This window comes from Hyla sarda, unplaced genomic scaffold, assembly GCF_029499605.1.
Source record: "Hyla sarda isolate aHylSar1 unplaced genomic scaffold, aHylSar1.hap1 scaffold_1110, whole genome shotgun sequence".
Taxonomy (NCBI): domain Eukaryota; kingdom Metazoa; phylum Chordata; class Amphibia; order Anura; family Hylidae; genus Hyla; species Hyla sarda.
In genome coordinates, this window is record NW_026607731.1 from 17683 (window position 1) to 43667 (window position 25985).

General features: G+C 36.9%; 1 protein-coding gene across 3 annotated transcripts in view; it reads left to right on the forward strand.

The window, feature by feature from the left end:
* Positions 1–3665: 3665 nt before the first annotated feature.
* The window catches only part of LOC130301111 (sphingomyelin phosphodiesterase 5-like), a 30434-nt gene continuing 8114 nt past the window's right edge, over positions 3666–25985 (forward strand). For all 3 annotated transcript variants that reach the window (XM_056551600.1, XM_056551601.1, XM_056551602.1), the window contains exons 1-3: positions 3666–3778; positions 21158–22026; positions 22130–22205. In XM_056551600.1, coding sequence (XP_056407575.1) covers positions 21184–22026; positions 22130–22205 — 919 coding nt within the window. In that variant the 5' untranslated portion in view covers positions 3666–3778; positions 21158–21183. The remainder of the gene's footprint in view (positions 3779–21157; positions 22027–22129; positions 22206–25985) is intronic.

The window sequence follows — 25985 nt, forward strand, 5'->3', positions numbered from 1 at the left end:
TACAGGGGATATATTATATACAGGGGATATATTGTATACAGGGGATATATTATATACAGGGGATATATTATATACAGGGGATATATACTGTATACAGAGGGATATATTATATACAGTGGGATATATATTATATACAGGGGATATATTGTATACAGGGGATATATACTGTATACAGGGGATATATACTGTATACAGGGGATATACTGTATACAGGGGATATATATTGTATACAGGGGATATATATTGTATACAGGGGATATATATTGTATACAGGGGGATATATTATATACAGGGATATATACTGTATACAGGGGGATATATTGTATACAGAGGGATATATTGTATACAGAGGGATATATTGTATACAGGGGATATATTATATACAGGGGATATATTGTATACAGGGGATATATACTGTATACAGGGGATATATTGTATACAGGGGATATATACTGTATACAGGGGATATATACTGTATACAGGGGATATATACTGTATACAGGGGATATATTGTATACAGAGGGATATATATTATATACAGTGGGATATATATTATATACAGGGGATATATACTGTATACAGTGGGATATATATTATATACAGGGGATATATATTGTATACAGGGGATATATTGTATACAGAGGGATATAATAAATACAGGGGGATATATACTGTATACAGGGGGATATATACTGTATACAGGGGATATATTGTATACAGAGGGATATATTATATACAGGGGGATATATACTGTATACAGGGGGATATATACTGTATACAGGGGGATATATACTGTATACAGGGGGATATATACTGTATACAGGGGATATATACTGTATACAGGGGATATATACTGTATACAGGGGATATATACTGTATACAGGGGATATATACTGTATACAGGGGGATATATATTGTATACAGGTGATATATATTGTATACAGGGGATATATATTGTATACAGGGGATATATATTGTATACAGGGGATATATTATATACAGGGGGATATATTGTATACAGGGGGATATATACTGTATACAGGGGATATATTATATACAGGGGGATATATTGTATACAGGGGGATATATACTGTATACAGGGATATATATTATATACAGGGGATATATATTGTATACAGGGGGATATATATTGTATACAGGGGGATATACTGTATACAGGGGATATATATTGTATACAGGGGGATATATTGTATACAGGGGATATATATTGTATACAGGGGATATATATTGTATACAGGGGATATATTGTATACAGGGGATATATTGTATACAGAGGGATATATTATATACAGTGGGATTTATATAATATACAGGGGATATATTGTATACAGGGGATATATACTGTATACAGGGGATATATACTGTATACAGGGGATATATATTGTATACAGGGGATATATATTGTATACAGGGATATATATTGTATACAGGGGGATATATTATATACAGGGATATATACTGTATACAGGGGGATATATTGTATACAGAGGGGATATATTGTATACAGAGGATATATTGTATACAGGGGATATATTATATACAGGGGATATATTGTATACAGGGGATATATTATATACAGGGGATATATACTGTATACAGGGGATATATACTGTATACAGGGGATATATTGTATACAGAGGGATATATTGTATACAGGGGATATATTATATACAGGGGGATATATTGTATACAGGGGATATATTGTATACAGTGGGATATATATTATATACAGGGGGATATATACTGTATACAGGGGAATATATACTGTATACAGGGGGATATATACTGTATACAGGGGGATATATACTGTATACAGGGGGATATATACTGTATACAGTGGGATATATATTGTATACAGGGGATATATACTGTATACAGGGGGATATATACTGTATACAGGGGATATATATTGTATACAGGGGATATATATTGTATACAGGGGATATATATTGTATACAGGGGATATATATATTGTATACAGGGGATATATTATATACAGGGGATATATACTGTATACAGGGGGATCTTATTTATACAGGGGATATATATTGTATACAGGGGATATATATTATATACAGGGGGAATATATTATATACAGGGGGAGGGGGATATATATTGTATACAGGGGATATATATTGTATACAGGGGATATATATTATATACAGGGGGATATATACTGTATACAGGGGGATATATTATATACAGGGGATATATATTGTATACAGGGGATATATATTATATACAGGGGGATATATACTGTATACAGGGGGATATATTATATACAGGGGGATATATTGTATACAGGGGATATATTATATACAGGGGATATATATTGTATACAGGGGATATATATTATATACAGGGGGATATATTGTATACAGGGGGATATATACTGTATACAGGGGGATATATTGTATACAGGGGGATATATTATATACAGGGGGATATATATTGTATACAGGGGATATATATTGTATACAGGGGGGATATATACTGTATACAGGGGGATATATACTGTATACAGGGGGATATATATTGTATACAGGGGGATATATTATATACAGGGGGATATATACTGTATACAGGGGGATATATACTGTATACAGGGGATATATATTGTATACAGGGGGATATATATTATATACAGGGGATATATATTGTATAACAGGGGGATATATTATATACAGGGGATATATATTGTATACAGGGGATATATATTGTATACAGGGGATATATATTGTATACAGGGGATATATATTGTATACAGGGGGATATATTATATACAGGGATATATTATATACAGGGGATATATATTATATACAGGGGATATATACTGTATAACAGGGGGATATATTATATACAGGGGATATATACTGTATACAGGGGGATATATTATATACAGGGGATATATATTGTATACAGGGGATATATATTGTATACAGGGGATATATATTGTATACAGGGGGATATATTATATACAGGGGGATATATACTGTATACAGGGGGATATATTATATACAGGGGGATATATACTGTATACAGGGGGATATATTGTATACAGGGGATATATATTGTATACAGGGGATATATATTGTATACAGGGGATATATATTGTATACAGGGGGATATATACTGTATACAGGGGGATATATACTGTATACAGGGGGATATATACTGTATACACGGGGATATATACTGTATACAGGGATATATACTGTATACAGGGGATATATATTGTATACAGGGGATATATATTGTATACAGGGGGATATATATTGTATACAGGGGGATATATATTGTATACAGGGGGATATATTATATACAGGGATATATACTGTATACAGGGGGATATATACTGTATACAGGGGATATATACTGTATACAGGGGGATATATTGTATACAGGGGATATATATTGTATACAGGGGATATATATTGTATACAGGGGGATATATTATATACAGGGATATATACTGTATACAGGGGATATATTGTATATACTCAGGGACCTATATACACGGCCCTTCCCTCTCTGGATCTTCCCATACGATCACAGATCCCACAATTACCCACAATGCTCCGGGGCACACCGGCATCACTGGGTGTAGTGGGCGGCTCCATTACACGAAACTGAAAGTAGGTCATGTGAATCCTCGGCCACACCCATCTGGTGCTCACGTGATCACCCTCCAGCTCATCTCCGGCTTCTCCCACCAGAACTCCTCAGTGCAGATCTCACCGGAGAGGAAACGTGTGAGGTAAATTATATCTATATTATATGTATGTGTGTATTATATGTATATGTGTGAGGTATATTATATCTATATTATATGTATGTGTGTATTATATGTATATGTGTGAGGTAAATTATATCTATATTATATGTATGTGTGTATTATATGTATATGTGTGAGGTATATTATATCTATATTATATGTATGTGTGTATTATATGTATATGTGTGAGGTAAATTATATCTATATTATATGTATGTGTGTATTATATCTATATGTGTGAGGTATATTATATCTATATTATATGTATGTGTGTATTATATGTATATGTGTGTATTATATCTATATGTGTGAGGTATATTATATGTATGTGTGTATTATATCTATATGTGTGAGGTATATTATATGTATGTGTGTATTATACGTATATGTGTGAGGTATATTATATGTATGTGTGTATTATATGTATATGTGTGAGGTATATTATATCTATGTTATATGTATGTGTGTATTATATGTATATGTGTGAGGTAAATTATATCTATATTATATGTATGTGTGTATTATATCTATGTGTGAGGTATATTATATCTATATTATATGTATGTGTGTATTATATGTATATGTGTGTATTATATCTATATGTGTGAGGTATATTATATGTATGTGTGTATTATATCTATATGTGTGAGGTATATTATATGTATGTGTGTATTATACGTATATGTGTGAGGTATATTATATGTATGTGTGTATTATACGTATATGTGTGAGGTATATTATATCTATGTTATATGTATGTGTGTATTATATGTATATGTGTGAGGTAAATTATATCTATATTATATGTATGTGTGTATTATATCTATATGTGTGAGGTATATTATATCTATATTATATGTATGTGTGTATTATATGTATATGTGTGTATTATATCTATATGTGTGAGGTATATTATATGTATGTGTGTATTATATCTATATGTGTGAGGTATATTATATGTATGTGTGTATTATACGTATATGTGTGAGGTATATTATATCTATATTATATGTATGTGTGTATTATATGTATATGTGTGAGGTAAATTATATCTATATTATATGTATGTGTGTATTATATCTATATGTGTGAGGTATATTATATCTATATTATATGTATGTGTGTATTATATGTATATGTGTGTATTATATCTATATGTGTGAGGTATATTGTATGTATGTGTGTATTATATCTATATGTGTGAGGTATATTATATGTATATGTGTGAGGTAAATTATATCTATATTATATGTATATGTGTGTATTATATCTATATGTGTGAGGTATATTATATCTATATGTGTGTATTATATGTATATGTGTGAGGTATATTATATCTATATTATATGTGTGTGTGTATTATATGTATATGTGTGAGGTATATTATATCTATGTTATATGTATGTGTGTATATTATATCTATATGTGTGAGGTATATTATATCTATATTATATGTGTGTGTGTGTATTATATGTATATGTGTGAGGTATATTATATCTATATTATATGTATGTGTGTATATTATATCTATATGTGTGAGGTATATTATATCTATATTATATGTATGTGTGTATTATATCTATATGTGTGAGGTATATTATATCTATATTATATGTATGTGTGTATATTATATCTATATGTGTGAGGTATATTATATCTATATTATATGTATGTGTGTATTATATCTATATGTGTGAGGTAAATTATATCTATATTATATGTATGTGTGTATTATATGTATATGTGTGAGGTATATTATGTGTATATTATATGTATATGTGTGAGGTAAATTATATCTATATTATATGTATGTGTGTATTATATGTATATGTGTGAGGTATATTATATCTATATTATATGTATGTGTGTATTATATGTATATGTGTGAGGTAAATTATATCTATATTATATGTATGTGTGTGTATTATATGTATATGTGTGAGGTATATTATATCTATGTTATATGTATGTGTGTATTATATGTATATGTGTGAGGTAAATTATATCTATATTATATGTATGTGTGTGTATATTATATGTATATGTGTGAGGTATATTATATGTATGTGTGTATTATATGTATATGTGTGAGGTAAATGATGTCTTTATTATATGTATGTGTGTATTATATGTATATGTGTGAGGTATATTATGTGTATATTATATGTATATGTGTGAGGTAAATTATATCTATATTATATGTATGTGTGTATTATATGTATATGTGTGAGGTATATTATATCTATATTATATGTATGTGTGTATTATATGTATATGTGTGAGGTATATTATATCTATGTTATATGTATGTGTGTATTATATGTATATGTGTGAGGTAAATGATGTCTATATTATATGTATGTGTGTATTATATGTATATGTGTGTATTATATCTATATGTGTGAGGTATATTATATCTATATGTGTGTATTATATGTATATGTGTGAGGTATATTATATCTATGTTATATGTATGTGTGTATTATATGTATATGTGTGAGGTAAATTATATCTATATTATATGTGTGTGTGTATATTATATCTATATGTGTGAGGTAAATTATGTCTAAATTATATGTATGTGTGTATTATATGTATATGTGTGAGGTAAATTATATCTATATTATATGTATGTGTGTATTATATGTATATGTGTGAGGTAAATTATATCTATATTATATGTATGTGTGTATATTATATCTATATGTGTGAGGTATATTATATCTATATTATATGTGTGTGTATTATATCTATATGTGTGAGGTATATTATATCTATATGTGTGTATTATATCTATATGTGTGAGGTATATTATATCTATATGTGTGAGGTATATTATATCTATATGTGTGTATTATATGTATATGTGTGAGGTATATTATATCTATATGTGTGAGGTATATTATATCTATATTATATGTATGTGTGTATTATATGTATATGTGTGAGGTATATTATATCTTTGTTATATGTATGTGTGTATTATATGTATATGTGTGAGGTAAATTATATCTATATTATATGTGTATGTGTGTATTATATGTATATGTGTGAGGTAAATTATATCTATATTATATGTGTGTGTGTGTAATATATGTATATGTGTGAGGTATATTATATCTATATTATATGTATGTGTGTATATTATATCTATATGTGTGAGGTATATTATATCTATATTATATGTATGTGTGTATTATATGTATATGTGTGAGGTATATTATATCTATGTTATATGTATGTGTGTATTATATGTATATGTGTGAGGTAAATTATATCTATATTATATGTATGTGTGTATTATATCTATATGTGTGAGGTAAATTATATCTATATTATATGTATGTGTGTATTATATGTATATGTGTGAGGTAAATAATATCTATATTATATGTATGTGTGTATTATATGTATATGTGTGAGGTATATTATGTGTATATTATATGTATATGTGTGTATTATATGTATATGTGTGAGGTATATTATGTGTATATTATATGTATATGTGTGTATTATATGTATATGTGTGAGGTATATTATGTGTATATTATATGTATGTGTGTATTATATGTATATGTGTGAGGTATATTATGTGTATATTATATGTATATGTGTGAGGTATATTATATGTATATGTGTGAGGTAAATTATGTCTTTATTATATGTATGTGTGTATTATATGTATATGTGTGAGGTAAATTATATCTATATTATATGTATGTGTGTATTATATGTATATGTGTGAGGTAAATTATATCTATATTATATGTATGTGTGTATTATATGTATATATGTGAGGTATATTATATCTATATTATATGTATGTGTGTATTATATCTATATGTGTGAGGTATATTATATCTATATTATATGTATGTGTGTATTATATCTATATTATATTTGTGTGTATTATATGTATATGTGTGTATTATATCTATGTGTGAGGTAAATTATATCTATATTATATGTATGTGTGTATTATATCTATATGTGTGAGGTAAATTATATCTATATTATATGTATGTGTGTATTATATGTATATGTGTGAGGTAAATTATATCTATATTATATGTGTGTGTGTATTATATGTATATGTGTGAGGTATATTATATCTATATTATATGTATGTGTGTGTATTATATGTATATGTGTGAGGTAAATTATATCTATATTATATGTATGTGTGTATTATACCCATATGTGTGAGGTAAATTATATCTATATTATATGTATGTGTGTATTATATGTATATGTGTGAGGTAAATTATATCTATATTATATGTGTGTGTGTGTAATATATGTATATGTGTGAGGTATATTATATCTATATTATATGTATGTGTGTATATTATATCTATATGTGTGAGGTATATTATATCTATATTATATGTATGTGTGTATTATATGTATATGTGTGAGGTATATTATATCTATGTTATATGTATGTGTGTATTATATGTATATGTGTGAGGTAAATTATATCTATATTATATGTATGTGTGTATTATATCTATATGTGTGAGGTAAATTATATCTATATTATATGTATGTGTGTATTATATGTATATGTGTGAGGTAAATAATATCTATATTATATGTATGTGTGTATTATATGTATATGTGTGAGGTATATTATGTGTATATTATATGTATATGTGTGTATTATATGTATATGTGTGAGGTATATTATGTGTATATTATATGTATATGTGTGTATTATATGTATATGTGTGAGGTATATTATGTGTATATTATATGTATGTGTGTATTATATGTATATGTGTGAGGTATATTATGTGTATATTATATGTATATGTGTGAGGTATATTATATGTATATGTGTGAGGTAAATTATGTCTTTATTATATGTATGTGTGTATTATATGTATATGTGTGAGGTAAATTATATCTATATTATATGTATGTGTGTATTATATGTATATGTGTGAGGTAAATTATATCTATATTATATGTATGTGTGTATTATATGTATATATGTGAGGTATATTATATCTATATTATATGTATGTGTGTATTATATCTATATGTGTGAGGTATATTATATCTATATTATATGTATGTGTGTATTATATCTATATTATATTTGTGTGTATTATATGTATATGTGTGTATTATATCTATGTGTGAGGTAAATTATATCTATATTATATGTATGTGTGTATTATATCTATATGTGTGAGGTAAATTATATCTATATTATATGTATGTGTGTATTATATGTATATGTGTGAGGTAAATTATATCTATATTATATGTGTGTGTGTATTATATGTATATGTGTGAGGTATATTATATCTATATTATATGTATGTGTGTGTATTATATGTATATGTGTGAGGTAAATTATATCTATATTATATGTATGTGTGTATTATACCCATATGTGTGAGGTAAATTATATCTATATTATATGTATGTGTGTATTATATGTATATGTGTGAGGTAAATTATATCTATATTATATGTGTGTGTGTGTAATATATGTATATGTGTGAGGTATATTATATCTATATTATATGTATGTGTGTATATTATATCTATATGTGTGAGGTATATTATATCTATATTATATGTATGTGTGTATTATATGTATATGTGTGAGGTATATTATATCTATGTTATATGTATGTGTGTATTATATGTATATGTGTGAGGTAAATTATATCTATATTATATGTATGTGTGTATTATATCTATATGTGTGAGGTAAATTATATCTATATTATATGTATGTGTGTATTATATGTATATGTGTGAGGTAAATAATATCTATATTATATGTATGTGTGTATTATATGTATATGTGTGAGGTATATTATGTGTATATTATATGTATATGTGTGTATTATATGTATATGTGTGAGGTATATTATGTGTATATTATATGTATATGTGTGTATTATATGTATATGTGTGAGGTATATTATGTGTATATTATATGTATGTGTGTATTATATGTATATGTGTGAGGTATATTATGTGTATATTATATGTATATGTGTGAGGTATATTATATGTATATGTGTGAGGTAAATTATGTCTTTATTATATGTATGTGTGTATTATATGTATATGTGTGAGGTAAATTATATCTATATTATATGTATGTGTGTATTATATGTATATGTGTGAGGTAAATTATATCTATATTATATGTATGTGTGTATTATATGTATATATGTGAGGTATATTATATCTATATTATATGTATGTGTGTATTATATCTATATGTGTGAGGTATATTATATCTATATTATATGTATGTGTGTATTATATCTATATTATATTTGTGTGTATTATATGTATATGTGTGTATTATATCTATGTGTGAGGTAAATTATATCTATATTATATGTATGTGTGTATTATATCTATATGTGTGAGGTAAATTATATCTATATTATATGTATGTGTGTATTATATGTATATGTGTGAGGTAAATTATATCTATATTATATGTGTGTGTGTATTATATGTATATGTGTGAGGTATATTATATCTATATTATATGTATGTGTGTGTATTATATGTATATGTGTGAGGTAAATTATATCTATATTATATGTATGTGTGTATTATACCCATATGTGTGAGGTAAATTATATCTATATTATATGTATGTGTGTATTATATGTATATGTGTGAGGTAAATTATATCTATATTATATGTATGTGTGTATATTATATCTATAAGTGTGAGGTAAATTATATCTATATTATATGTATGTGTGTATTATATCTATATGTGTGTATTATATCTATAAGTGTGAGGTAAATTATATCTATATTATATGTATGTGTGTATTATATCTATATGTGTGAGGTAAATTATATCTATATTATATGTATGTGTGTATATTATATCTATGTGTGTATTATATCTATATGTGTGAGGTATATTATATGTATGTGTGTATTATACGTATATGTGTGAGGTATATTATATCTATATTATATGTATGTGTGTATTATATGTATATGTGTGAGGTAAATTATATCTATATTATATGTATGTGTGTATTATATGTATATGTGTGAGGTAAATTATATCTATTATATTTATGTGTATATTATATCTATATGTGTGAGGTATATTATATCTATATGTGTGTATTATATCTATATGTGTGAGGTATATTATATCTATATGTGTATTATACCCATATGTGTGAGGTATATTATGTGTATATTATATCTATATGTGTGAGGTATATTATATGTATATGTGTATTATACCCATATGTGTGAGGTATATTATATCTATGTGTGTATTATATCTATATGTGTGAGGTATATTATATCTATATGTGTGTATTATATCTATATGTGTGAGGTATATTATGTGTATATTATATCTATATGTGTGAGGTATATTATATGTGTATTATGTGTGTGAGGTATATTATATGTATATGTGTATTATACCCATATGTGTGAGGTATATTATATCTATATGTATGTATTATATCTATATGTGTGAGGTATATTATATCTATATGTGTGTATTATATCTATATGTGTGAGGTATATTATATCTATATGTGTGTATTATATCTATATGTGTGAGGTATATTATATCTATATGTGTGTATTATATCTATATGTGTGAGGTATATTATATCTATATGTGTGAGGTATATTATATCTATATGTGTGTATTATATCTATATGTGTGAGGTATATTATGTGTGTATTATATATATGTGTGTGAGGTATATTATATGTATGTGTATTATACCCATGTGTGAGGTATATTATATCTATATGTGTGTATTATACCCATATGTGTGAGGTATATTATATGTATATGTGTATTATATCTGTGTGTGAGGTGTATTATATCTATATGTGTATTATATGTATATGTGTATTATATGTATATGTGTATTATATCTATATGTGTGAGGTAGATTATATCTATATGTGTATTATATCTGTGTGTGAGGTGTATTATATGTATATGTATATGTGTATTATATCTGTGTGAGGTATATTATATGTATATGTGTATTATATCTATATGTGTGAGGTAGATTATATGTATGTGTATATTAGGGATGTAAGAAAAAATCGATTCCCGCGATTATGGCGATTTTTCACTTGCCGATACTGAATCGATTCTTTTAGTGATGTGGAAGTTGTATCTCCTGATGCCCGGGACGGGACAAGCTGCTTTCTGCATCAGGAGATACAAATTCCACATCACTAAAAGAATCGATTATCTCCTGATGCAGAAAGCAGCTTGTCCCGTCCCGGGCATCAGGAGATACAACTTCCACATTTTGTCAGCCGGATCTGACACGGTGGCGCTCTGGGTGTATGGAGCGGCTCCGACTCCTGCCCACTCCGTACTCTGCAGCCGGGGGCCGCCGCTAATAGCCAGCATGCAGCGATCGCCGCGGCTGGCTATTAACCCCTTAGATCGCCACTGTCATAGCTGACAGCGGCGTCTAAAGGGAGATGTGTATGCTCCCTGGTGGGCTAGATCGCCCCCCGCAGCACGATTGCGGGCGGGTGATCCACTGTGGAGGTAGCCGGAGGACTTACCTCTGCTTCCCTGCTCTCCGGGGCTCTGTCATTGATAGATCGTGGCTGGACCAGACTCTATCAATGGATCACAGATCAATGGAGTTCAATAGAATCTATTCATCTGTCTGAGGAATCTAATGATTCCTAAAAGACTAATAAAGTGTATAAAAAAAATAAAATAAACAAAGTTTTAATAAAAGTGTAAAAGACATTGTTTTTTGGACAGAATCTGCATATATTGCGATGTATTGTCACCTAGACGGTATTGCGATATATCGGGATATATCGAATCGCCACACTGGTATCGCGAATCGAATCGCCAAATTCTTGGCGATTCACACCCCTAGTGTATATTATATCTCTATGTGTGTGAGGTATATTCTATATATAATATATTTCTATATGTGTAATATATAATGTGTGTGGTATTGTGTAATATATATATGTGTGTGTGGTATATTGTATATTAGGTGTGTGTGTGGTAGATTGTATATTATATATGTGTGTGGTATATTGTATATTATATATGTCTGTGGTATATTGTATATTATATATGTGTGTGTGAGGTATATTGTATATAAGAATGTGTGTGTGGTATATTGTATATTAGATATGTGTGTGTGTGTGTGTGGTATATTGTATATAATAATGTGAATGTGTGTGTGGTATATTGTATATTGTATATTATATGTGTGTGGTATATTGTATATTAGGTGTGTGTGTGTGGTAGATTGTATATTATATATGTCTGTGGTAGATTGTATATTATATATGTCTGTGGTATATTGTATATAATAATGTGAATGTGTGTGTGGTATATTGTATATTAGATATGTGTGTGTGGTATATTGTATATTAGATATGTGTGTGGTATATTGTATATAATAATGTGAATGTGTGTGTGGTATATTGTATATTATAAATGTGTGGTATATTGTATATTAGGTGTGTGTGTGTGTGGTATATTGTATATTGTATATGTGTGTGGTATATTGTATATAATAATGTGAATGTGTGTGTGGTATATTGTATATTAGGTGTGTGTGGTATATTGTATATAATAATGTGAATGTGTGTGTGGTATATTGTATATTAGATGTGTGTGTGGTATATTTTATATAAGAATGTGTATGGGTGGTATATTGTATATTAGATATGTGTGTGTGGTATATTGTATAGTAGGTGTGTGTGTGGTATATTGTATATTGTATATAATAATGTGAATGTGTGTGTGGTATATTGTATATTAGATATTGGTATATTGTATATTAGGTGTGTGTGGTATATTGTATATAATAATGTGAGTGTGTGTGTGAGGTATATTGTATATAAGAATGTGTGTGTGGTATATTGTATATTAGATATGTGTGTGTGTGTGTGTGTGTGTTATATTGTATATAATAATGTAAATGTGTGTGTGGTATATTGTATATTATATGTGTGTGGTATATTGTATATAATTGAATGTGTGTGTGGTATATTGTATATTGTGTGTGTGTGTGGTATATTGTATATAATTGAATGTGTGGTATATTGTATATTGTGTGTGTGTGTGTGGTATATTGTATATAATTGAATGTGTGTGTGGTATATTGTATATTGTGTGTGTGTGTGTGGTATATTGTATATTGTGTGTGTGTGTGGTATATTGTATATAATTGAATGTGTGTGTGGTATATTGTATATTGTGTGTGTGTGTGTGGTATATTGTATATTGTGTGTGTGTGTGTGTGGTATATTGTATATTAGATGTGTGTGTGGTATATTGTATATAATAATGTGAGTGTGTGTGTGTGTGTGTGTGTGAGGTATATTGTATATTGTATATAATAATGTGAATGTGTGTGTGGTATATTGTATATTAGGTGTGTGTGTGTGTGGTATATTGTATATTATATATGTGTGTGGTATATTGTATATAAGAATGTGTGTGTGTGTGGTATATTGTATATTATATATGTGTGTGGTATATTGTATATAATAATGTGAATGTGTGTGTGTGGTATATTGTATATTGTATATAATAATGTGAATGTGTGTGTGGTATATTGCATATTGTGTGTGTGTGTGTGTGTGTGTGGTATATTGTATATAATAATGTGAATGTGTGTGTGGTATATTGTATATTAGGTGTGTGTGGTATATTGTATATAATAATGTGAATGTGTGTGTGTGGTATATTGTATATTATATATGTGTGTGGTATATTGTATATAATAATGTGAATGTGTGTGTGGTATATTGTATATTATATATGTGTGTGGTATATTGTATATAATAATGTGAATGTGTGTGTGGTATATTGTATATTGTGTGTGTGTGTGTGTGTGTGGTATATTGTATATAATAATGTGAATGTGTGTGTGGTATATTGTATATTAGGTGTGTGTGTGGTATATTGTATATTGTATATTATATATGTGTGTGGTATATTGTATATAATAATATAATATGTGTGTGGTATATTGTATATAATAATGTGAATGTGTGTGTGGTATATTGTATAGTAGGTGTGTGTGTGGTATATTGTATATTATATGTGTGTGGTATATTGTATATTATAATGTGAATGTGTGTGTGGTATATTGTATATTGTGTGTGTGTGTGGTATATTGTATATTATATATGTGTGTGGTATATTGTATATTAGGTGTGTGTGTGTGTGTGTGGTATATTGTATATTATATGTGTGTGGTATATTGTATATTATAATGTGAATGTGTGTGTGGTATATTGTATATTGTGTGTGTGTGTGTGGTATATTGTATATTAGGTGTGTGTGTGTGTGTGGTATATTGTATATTATATATGTGTGTGGTATATTGTATATAATAATGTGAATGTGTGTGTGGTATATTGTATATTATGTGTGTGGTATATTGTATATAATAATGTGAATGTGTGTGTGGTATATTGTATATTATATATGTGTGTGGTATATTGTATATAATAATGTGAATGTGTGTGTGGTATATTGTATATTGTATATTATATATGTGTGTGGTATATTGTATATAATAATGTACATGTGTTTGTGGTATATTGTATATGTGTCACCTCCACCATCCCCAACGTCCTGATTAGAGATGCGTGAAGTTACAGTGATCCGATTTGTCACGAACTTGTCGACTTGGCATTTGCTGACTTTATCCTGTATAAATAAGTTCATCTTTCCGGTGGCTGGAGACTCTTTCCTAGGACTGTATCCACCTTTTCCAGCCACCGGAGCCCCTGAAAGCTGAACTTATTTATACAGGATAAAGTCAGCAAATGCCGAGTCGACAAGTTAGTGACGAATCGGATGACTGTAAGTTCGCGCATCTCTAGCCATGTTATCACCTCCACCATCTCCAACGCCATGATTTCACCTCCCTGCTGACTGACATCTCCGACCTAAAACACCCCAAACCTGTGACCATCTGGGATGGTGGAGAGGACATCACGGTGTGGGGGATGGTGACGCCATGGCGTTGGGGATGGTGACGCCATGGCGTTGGGGATGGTGGTGGTGACATCCTGGCGTTGGTGGAGGTGACATCCTGGCGTTGGGGATTGTGGCAGTGACATGTTGGGGTTGGTGGCGGTGACATCATGGCGTTGGGGTTGGTGGAGGTGACATCATGGCGTTGGTGAAGGTGACATCCTGGCGTTGGTGGAGGTGACATCATGGGGATGGTGGAGGTGACATCATGGCATTGGGGATTGTGGCGGTAACATACCGGCGTTGGTGTTGGTGGAGGTGACGTCATGGCCTTGGGGATGGTGGAGGTGACATCATGGTGTTGGGGATTGTGGCGCTGACATCATGGCATTGGTGGAGGTGACATCATGGCGTTGGGGTTGGTGGAGGTGACATCATGGCGTTGGGGATGGTGGAGGTGACATACCGGCGTTGGGGATGGGGACATCATGGCGTTGGTGGAGGTGACATCATGGCGTTGGTGTTGGTGGAGGTGACATCATGGTGTTGGGGTTGGTGGAGGTGATATCATGGGGTTGGTGGAGGTGACATCATGGGGTTGGGGATGGTGGAGGTGACATCATGGTGTTGGGGTTGGTGGAGGTGATATCATGGGGTTGGTGGAGGTGACATCATGGGGTTGGTGGAGGTGACATCATGGGGTTGGTGGAGGTGACATCATGGGGTTGGTGGAGGTGACATCATGGCGTTGGTGGAGGTGACATCATGGCGTTGGTGGAGGTGACATCATGGCGTTGGTGGAGGTGACATCATGGCGTTGGGGTGGTGGAGGTGACATCATGGCGTTGGGGTGGTGGAGGTGACATCATGGCGTTGGGGATGGTGGAGGTGACATCATGGTGTTGGGGTTGGTGGAGGTGATATCATGGGGTTGGTGGAGGTGACATCATGGGGTTGGTGGAGGTGACATCATGGGGTTGGTGGAGGTGACATCATGGCGTTGGTGGAGGTGACATCATGGCGTTGGTGGAGGTGACATCATGGCGTTGGTGGAGGTGACATCATGGCGTTGGTGGAGGTGACATCATGGCATTGGTGGAGGTGACATCATGGCGTTGGTGGAGGTGGAGGTGACATCATAGCGTTGGGGTTGGTGGAGGTGACATCTTGGGGATGGTGGCGGTGACATCATGGCGTTGGGAATGGTGACATCATGGCATTGGGGATGGTGGGGGTGACATCATGCAGGTGACCTTCTCTTCTGTCCCTTATATAATGAGTGAGCTTTGGCGCGGTCCCAGCTGCTGACTATTCATGGTGATTATTATCGCTCCCGGGTGACTAGTTAGCTCGTTATAATTTATTAGTCACGGGTCCAGGTCTAATTACAGATCAGTGTCACCATCTCTCTAATTACTGATCATTAGTAACACTACAGGAGCTTACACAAGGATATATATATATATATATATATATATATATATATATATATATATATATATATATATATAATATAAAACAGTGGGGTAAAAAAGTATTTGGTCAGCCCCCAATTGTACAAGTTCTCCCCCTTATAAAGATGAGGCTGTAATTATCATCATAGTTATAACCTCAACTATGAGACAGAATGAGAAAAAATCCATAAAATCACATTGTCTGATTATTAAAGAATTTATTTGCAAATTATGGTGGAGAATAAGTATTTGGTGAATAAGAAAAGTTCATCTCAATACTTTGTTCTATCTCCTTTGTTGGTAATGACAGAGGTCACATGTTTTCTGTCTTCACAAGGTTCTCACACACTGTTGGTAATGACAGAGGTCACATGTTTTCTGTCTTCACAAGGTTCTCACACACTGTTGGTAATGACAGAGGTCACATGTTTTCTGTCTTCACAAGGTTCTCACACACTGTTGGTAATGACAGAGGTCACATGTTTTCTGTCTTCACAAGGTTCTCACACACTGTTGGTAATGACAGAGGTCACATGTTTTCTGTCTTCACAAGGTCCTCACACACTGTTGCTGGTATTTTAGCCCATTCCTCCATGCAGATCTCCTCTAGAGCAGTGATGTTTTGGGGCTGTCGCTGGGCAACACAGACTTTCAACTCCCCCCCCCCCCCCCCCAAAGGTTTTCTATGGGGTTGAGATCTGGAGACTGGCTAGGCCACTCCAGGACCTTGAAATGCTTCTTATGAAGCCACTCATTCATTGCCCAGGCGGTGTGTTTGGGATAATTGTCATCTTCAATGCCCTTGCTGATGGAGGGAGGTTTTCACTCAAAATCTCACAATACATGGCCCCATTCATTCTTTCCTTTACACGGATCAGTCATCCTGATGTTTCCACCCCCATGCTTCACAGTAGATATGGTGTTCTTTGGATGCAACTCAGCATTCTTTCTCCACCAAACACGACGAGTTGAGTTTTTACCAAAAAGTTCTATTTTAGTTTCATCTGACCATATGACATTCTCCCAATCCTCTTCTGGATCATCCAAATGCTCTCTAGCGAACTTCAGACGGGCCCAGACATGTACTGGCTTAAGCAGGGGGACACGTCTGGCACTGCATGATCTTAGTCCCTGGCGGTGTAGTGTGTTACTGATAGTAGCCTTTGTTACTTTGGTCCCAGCTCTCTGCAGGTCATTCACTAGGTCCCTCCCGTGTGGTTCTGGGATTTTTGCTCATCGTTCTTGTGATCATTTTGACACCACGGGGTGAGATCTTGTGTGGAGCCCCAGATGGAGGGAGATTATCAGTGGTCTTGTACGTCTTCCATTTTCTAATAATTTCTCCCACAGTTGATTTCTTCACACCAAGCTGCTTGCCTGTTGCAGATTCAGTCTTCCCAGCCTGGTGCAGGACTACAATTTTGTTTCTGGTGTCCTTGGACACCTCTTTGGTCTTGGCCATAGTGGAGTTTGGAGTGTGACTGTTTGAGGTTGTGGACAGGTGTCTTTTATACTGATAACAAGTTCATACAGGAGCCATTAATACAGGTAACGAGTGGAGGACAGAGGAGACTCTTATAGAAGAAGTTACAGATCCGTGAGAGGCAGAAATCTTACTTGTTTGTAGGTGACCAAATACTTATTTTCCTCCATAATTTGTAAATAAATTCTTTAATAATCAGACAATGTGATTTTATAGATTTTTTTTCTCATTCTGTCTCATAGTTGAGGTTATAACCTATGATGATAATTACAGCCTCATCTTTATAAGGGGGAGAACTTGTACAATTGGGGGCTGACTAAATACTTTTTTGCCTCACTGTATATACTCCACTGCCGCTACACGTCATCCATTGTCACATGACCAGCAGACCATGACTGTTCCAATTTGTACTGTCAATAAAGTTATAGGCCGCAGCATTATAGACAGCATTTGAATGGGGTGGACAGTGTGGAAGAACCAAAGTAGTCATGTGACCATGGAGTGGTGGCCTACTGTCTGGTAGAGTGGGAGGTTTTAAGCCTGTGGTCTGCAAACTTTGAACCTCCAGCTGTTACAAAATTACAACTCCTGGCATGCCAAGACAGCCAATAGCCTGGTATGCTGGGAGTTGTAGTTATGCAACATCTGGAGGTCCACAGTTTGAAGACCACTATTGTAGGTGATGCTAACGTTCTATAAGGAGGTGTTATCTGCTGCTCTCCCGATGAGCTATTGCATGTCCCGCTGGAGCACCATTCTTGTGGATCACTAGACCGGACACCTTCCTACTGATGGTTCTGGACTGGGTAATTTCATCTCTGATGGTTCTGGACTGGGTAATGTTGTGGCCTCTGATGGTTCTGGACTGGATAATGTTGTCATCTCTGATGGTTCTGGACTGGGTAATGTTGTCGTCTCTGATGGTTTCTGGTCAGGGTAATGTTGTGGTCTCTGATGGTTCTGGACTGGGTAATGTTGTCATCTCTGATGGTTCTGGACTGGATAATGTTGTCGTCTCTGATGGTTCTGGACTGGATAATGTTGTCATCTCTGATGGTTCTGGACTGGGTAATGTTGTGGTCTCTGATGGTTTCTGGTCTGGATAATGTTGTGGTCTCTGATGGTTTCTGGTCTGGGTAATGTTGTGGTCTCTGATGGTTCTGGACTGGGTAATGTTGTCGTCTCTGATGGTTCTGGACTGGGTAATGTTGTCGTCTCTGATGGTTCTGGACTGGATAATGTTGTTGTCTCTGATGGTTCTGGACTGGATAATGTTGTGGTCTCTGATGGTTCTGGACTGGGTAATGTTGTGGTCTCTGATGGTTTCTGGTCTGGATAATGTTGTGGTCTCTGATGGTTTCTGGTCTGGGTAATGTTGTGGTCTCTGATGGTTCTGGTCTGGGTAATGTTGTGGTCTCTCATGGTTTCTGGTCTGGGTAATGTTGTGGTCTCTCATGGTTTCTGGTCTGGATAATGTTGTGGTCTCTGGTTTCTGGTCTGGGTAATGCTGTGGTCTCTGATGGTTTCTGGACTGGGTAATGTTGTGGCTTCTGATGGTTTATGGTCTGGATAATGTTGTGGTCTCTGATGGTTTCTGGTCTGGGTAATGTTGTGGTCTCTAATGGTTTGTGGTCATGGTAATGTTATGGTCTCTCATGGTTTCTGGTCTGGATAATGTTGTGGTTTCTGGTTTGGGTAATGCTGTGGTCTCTGATGGTTTCTGGACTGGGTAATGTTGTGGCTTCTGATGGTTTATGGTCTGGGTAATGTTGTGGTCTCTCATGGTCTCTGGTTCTGCACTGGGTAATGTTGTAGTCTCTGATGGTTCTTGTCTGGGTAATGTTGTGGTCTCTGATGGTTTCTGGTCTGGGTAATGTTGTGGTCTCAATGGTTTCTGGACTGGGTAATGTTGTGGTCTCTGATGGTTTGTGGTCAGGGTAATGTTGTGGTCTCTGATGGTTCTTGTCTGGGTAATGTTGTGGTCTCTGATGGTTTCTGGTCTGGGTAATGTTGTGGTCTCTGATGGTTTCTGGTCAGGGTAATGGGATCTCTGATGGTTTCTGGACTGGGTAATATTGTGGTCTCTGATGGTTTGTGGTCAGGGTAATGTTGTGGTCTCTGATGGTTTCTGTACTGGGTAATGTTGTGGTCTCTGATGGTTTGTGGTCAGGGTAATGTTGTGGTCTTTGATGGTTCTGGTCTGGGTAATGTTGTGGTCTCTGATGGTTTCTGGAATGGGTAATGTTGTGGTCTCTGATGGTTTGTGGTCAGGGTAATGTTGTGGTCTTTGATGGTTCTGGTCTGGGTAATGTTGTGGTCTCTGATGGTTTCTGGAATGGGTAATGTTGTTATGATCTCTGGTTTCTGCACTGGGTAATGTTGTGGTTTCTGATGGTTTCTGGACTGTCTAATGTTACGACCTCTAATTTTTCCTTTTGTCTCTTGTCTTTCAGTCTATGAGCCGCATGCGGAGACCTCAATGCCTTTCTCGGAGTCGCCCTTCGGGTGCTGCTTCCTTGATGCCCTCTTCTACCTGAGTTGTGTCCTCCTCTTTCCATCTTACTGGTTCATCGATCGCCTTCTGTCCTGCGTGGTCCTGACCAGCGTTGAGTGCTCTGGTGTCGCCCGGAGGGTCCTATGCATCATATTTGGGGTCCCGCTCTTCCTACTTCTCTTCGTGCTCTCCCTACCCCTGCTTTTTCTTGGTCTTCTGCTATGGGCTCCGCTCCACCAAATTCGACGTCCCTTCAGTTATCAACGATGTGCAATGTCCACGGATCCTCCAGAGAGAACCATCACCGGCGGCTGCTCCTTCATCTTTGTCAGCGCCAATCTCTGTCTTCTGCCGGACGGCTTGGCCCGTTTCAGTAACCTGAGCCACACGCAGCGGCGTGTCACTGCCATCTCCAAGCTGCTGTGTGCTCCTCCAGAGCGGGCACAGGAGAATGGCGTGGACTCCCTACCCATCTATACCGAGGACATCCTACCCATGATAGAGAGGCCTCAGAAGGTCACCGGGGGTGGAGAAGAAGACTGCCTGTTTGAGGTCTCAGTGGATTTCCCGCAGGACCCTGACTTTATATGTCTACAGGAAGTGTTTGATGGACGAGCGTCACGGAAACTGCGCCGGTGCCTTGGCTCCTCCTACCCTTATATCTTGTATGATGTGGGGCCCACGGGACCTCATTGTTGTGGCTTCAAGTTCTTCAACAGCGGACTATTCCTGGCCAGCAGGCACCCTCTACTCAATGCCAAGTACTATATCTACCCGAATGGGCGAGGGGAGGACGCCCTGGCCTCTAAAGGCCTCCTGTGTGTTAAGGTGAGAAGAAGACTCGGCATTGATCAGTATGGACGGGCGCGTGGCACAATGTGCGGTGACGTGGAGAAGTTTTGTCACCTTGTGATGTGGTTTATGTCTGCAGGTCCACCTGGGAAGCACAGAACAGAAGCAAAGCATTGTGGGATATATAAACTGCACACACCTCCACGCTCCAGAGAGTAAGTACTGTGCGAGCCGCCTGTAGGCGGCGATATATACAGTAGGGGCTGACCAAGTTATTTCTCGTTGTGTCCCCCCCCCCTCTGGTGAGTGGTCATCCGTTTGTTTCATCTGTCAGGTTGTCTGGTTCGTCTATCGCAGATTTATCATTCTCTGTTGTGAGGATTAGTATCTGGTGTCCTGTCCTCTGTGTTCCCCTGTGTCCTTTCCCTCTATGTTTCCGGTGTCCTTTCCCTCTTATGTTCCTTGGTGTCCTTTCCCTCTTATGTTCCTTGGTGTCCTTTCCCTCTTATGTTCCCCGGTGTCCTCTTCCTCTGTGTGCCCCGGTGTCCTCTTCCTCTGTGTGCCCCGGTGTCCTCTTCCTCTGTGTGCCCCGGTGTCCTCTTCCTCTGTGTGCCCCGGTGTCCTCTTTCTCTGTGTGCCCCGGTGTCCTCTTTCTCTGTGTGCCCCGGTGTCCTCTTTCTCTGTGTGCCCCGGTGTCCTCTTCCTCTGTGTGCCCCGGTGTCCTCTTCCTCTGTGTGCCCCGGTGTCCTCTTCCTCTGTGTGCCCCGGTGTCCTCTTCCTCTGTGTGCCCCGGTGTCCTCTTTCTCTGTGTGCCCCGGTGTCCTCTTTCTCTGTGTGCCCCGGTGTCCTCTTTCTCTGTGTGCCCCGGTGTCCTCTTCCTCTGTGTGCCCCGGTGTCCTCTTTCTCTGTGTGCCCCGGTGTCCTCTTTCTCTGTGTGCCCCGGTGTCCTCTTTCTCTGTGTGCCCCGGTGTCCTCTTTCTCTGTGTGCCCCGGTGTCCTCTTTCTCTGTGTGCCCCGGTGTCCTCTTTCTCTGTGTGCCCCGGGGTCCTCTTTCTCTGTGTGCCCCGGGGTCCTCTTTCTCTGTGTGCCCCGGGGTCCTCTTTCTCTGTGTGCCCCGGGGTCCTCTTTCTCTGTGTGCCCCGGGGTCCTCTTTCTCTGTGTGCCCCGGGGTCCTCTTTCTCTGTGTGCCCCGGGGTCCTCTTTCTCTGTGTGCCCCGGGGTCCTCTTTCTCTGTGTGCCCCGGGGTCCTCTTTCTCTGTGTGCCCCGGGGTCCTCTTCCTCTGTGTGCCCCGGGCTCCTCTTCCTCTGTTCTGGGTGACTCTATGGTGATCAGACATCTCTATCTCTGTGTGTTTAGGTCACCGTACACTGATGAGATTTCCTGTAATCTTTCTCTTTATCAGGGTAATATCACTAATATCATATTATATAGATATACTGGGGAGAGTGGACACTCTGTATCCGTATACATGTGGAACAGGCATCATAAGGAGAGTGACTATTGGATATGGAGTGATGGATGATTATTGGATATGGAGTGATGGATGATGATTGGATATGGAGTGATGGATGATGATTGGATATGGAGTGATGGTCATTGGATATGGAGTGATGATCATTGGATATGGAGTGGTGGATGAGGATTGATGATCATTGGATATGGAGTGGTGGATGAGGATTGATGATCATTGGATATGGAGTGGTGGATGAGGAGAGATGATCATTGGATATGGAGTGATGGTCATTGGATATGGAGTGATGGTCATTGGATATGGAGTGGTGGATGAGGAGTGATGGTCATTGGATATGGAGTGATGGTCATTGGATATGGAGTGTTGGATGAGGAGTGATGATCATTGGATATGGAGTGATGGTCATTGAATATGGAGTGGTGGATGAGGAGTGATGATCATTGGATATGGAGTGATGGTCATTGAATATGGAGTGGTGGATGAGGAGTGATGGTTGTTGGATACAGAGTGGGGGATAGACATGTTGGTAGTATTAATTTCTGCCTGACTGTGGTATGATGTGTGGGGGTGATTCCTGTATGTGGTATGATGGGTGGGGGATATTTCCTGTATGTGGCATGATGGGTGGGGGGTGGTTCCTGTCTGTGGTATGATGGGTGGAGGGCAAGTCTTGGCTGTTATATGATAGGTGAAGGGTGAGGGTGAGTCCTGACTGGTATGATGGGTGGGGTGGGGGGGGGGGGGTGAGTCCTGGCTGTGGTATGATGGGTGGGGGGTGAGTCCTGGCTTTCGTATGGTGGGGGGTGATTCCTGGCTGTGGTATGATGGGTGGATGGTGAGTCCTGGCTGTGGTATGATGGGTGGATGGTGAGTCCTGGCTTTGGTATGATGGGTGGATGGTGAGTCCTGGCTGTGGTATGATGGGTGGATGGTGAGTCCTGGCTGTGGTATGATGGGTGGATGGTGAGTCCTGGCTGTGGTATGATGGGTGGATGGTGAGTCCTGGCTGTGGTATGATGGGTGGATGGTGAGTCCTGGCTGTGGTATGATGGGTGGATGGGGAGTCCTGGCTGTGGTATGATGGGTGGATGGCGAGTCCTGGCTGTGGTATGATGGGTGGATGGCGAGTCCTGGCTGTGGTATGATGGGTGGATGGCGAGTCCTGGCTGTGGTATGATGGGTGGATGGCGAGTCCTGGCTGTGGTATGATGGGTGGGTGGCGAGTCCTGGCTGTGGTATGATGGGTGTGGGGGTTCCTGTCTGTGTTATGATGGGTGGAGGGCAAGTCTTGGCTGTTATATGATAGGTGAAGGGTGAGGGTGAGTCCTGACTGGTATGATGGGTGGGGTGGGGGGGGGGGGTGAGTCCTGGCTGTGGTATGATGGGTGGGGGGTGAGTCCTGGCTTTCGTATGGTGGGGGGTGATTCCTGGCTGTGGTATGATAGGTGGATGGTGAGTCCTGGCTGTGGTATGATGGGTGGATGGTGAGTCCTGGCTGTGGTATGATGGGTGGATGGTGAGTCCTGGCTTTGGTATGATGGGTGGATGGTGAGTCCTGGCTGTGGTATGATGGGTGGATGGTGAGTCCTGGCTGTGGTATGATGGGTGGATGGTGAGTCCTGGCTGTGGTATGATGGGTGGATGGTGAGTCCTGGCTGTGGTATGATGGGTGGATGGTGAGTCCTGGCTGTGGTATGATGGGTGGATGGTGAGTCCTGGCTGTGGTATGATGGGTGGATGGCGAGTCCTGGCTGTGGTATGATGGGTGGATGGCGAGTCCTGGCTGTGGTATGATGGGTGGATGGCGAGTCCTGGCTGTGGTATGATGGGTGGGTGGCGAGTCCTGGCTGTGGTATGATGGGTGGGTGGCGAGTCCTGGCTGTGGTATGATGGGTGGGTGGCGAGTCCTGGCTGTGGTATGATGGATGGGGGGGCGAGTCCTGGCTGTGGTATGATGGTGGGGGGGGGCGATTCCTGGCTGTGGTATGATGGTGGGGGGGGCGATTCCTGGCTGTGGTATGATGGGTGGATGGTGAGTCCTGGCTGTGGTATGATGGATGGGGGGGCGATTCCTGGCTGTGGTATGATGGTGGGGGGGGCGATTCCTGGCTGTGGTATGATGGTGGGGGGGGCGATTCCTGGCTGTGGTATGATGGGTGGATGGTGAGTCCTGGCTGTGGTATGATGGGTGGATGGTGAGTCCTGGCTGTGGTATGATGGGTGATGAGTGATCTTGCAGTTGTCCGGCTGCTGTAGTTTCCTGCTGGATTACATGCTGTTATCATGTGCAATGCGGTCTTGTCTCGCTCCTGTGGGGGTCTCCTCTGATTGTCTCTTTCCTGTGGGATCCCCTCTGATTGTCTCTCTCCTGTGGGGTCTCCTCTGATTGTCTCGCTCCTGTGGGGTCTCCTCTGATTGTCTCGCTCCTGTGGGGTCTCCTCTGATTGTCTCACTCCTGTGGGGTCTCCTCTGATTGCCTCACTCTTTTTCTCGCTCCTGTGGGGTCTCCTCTGATTGTCTCTC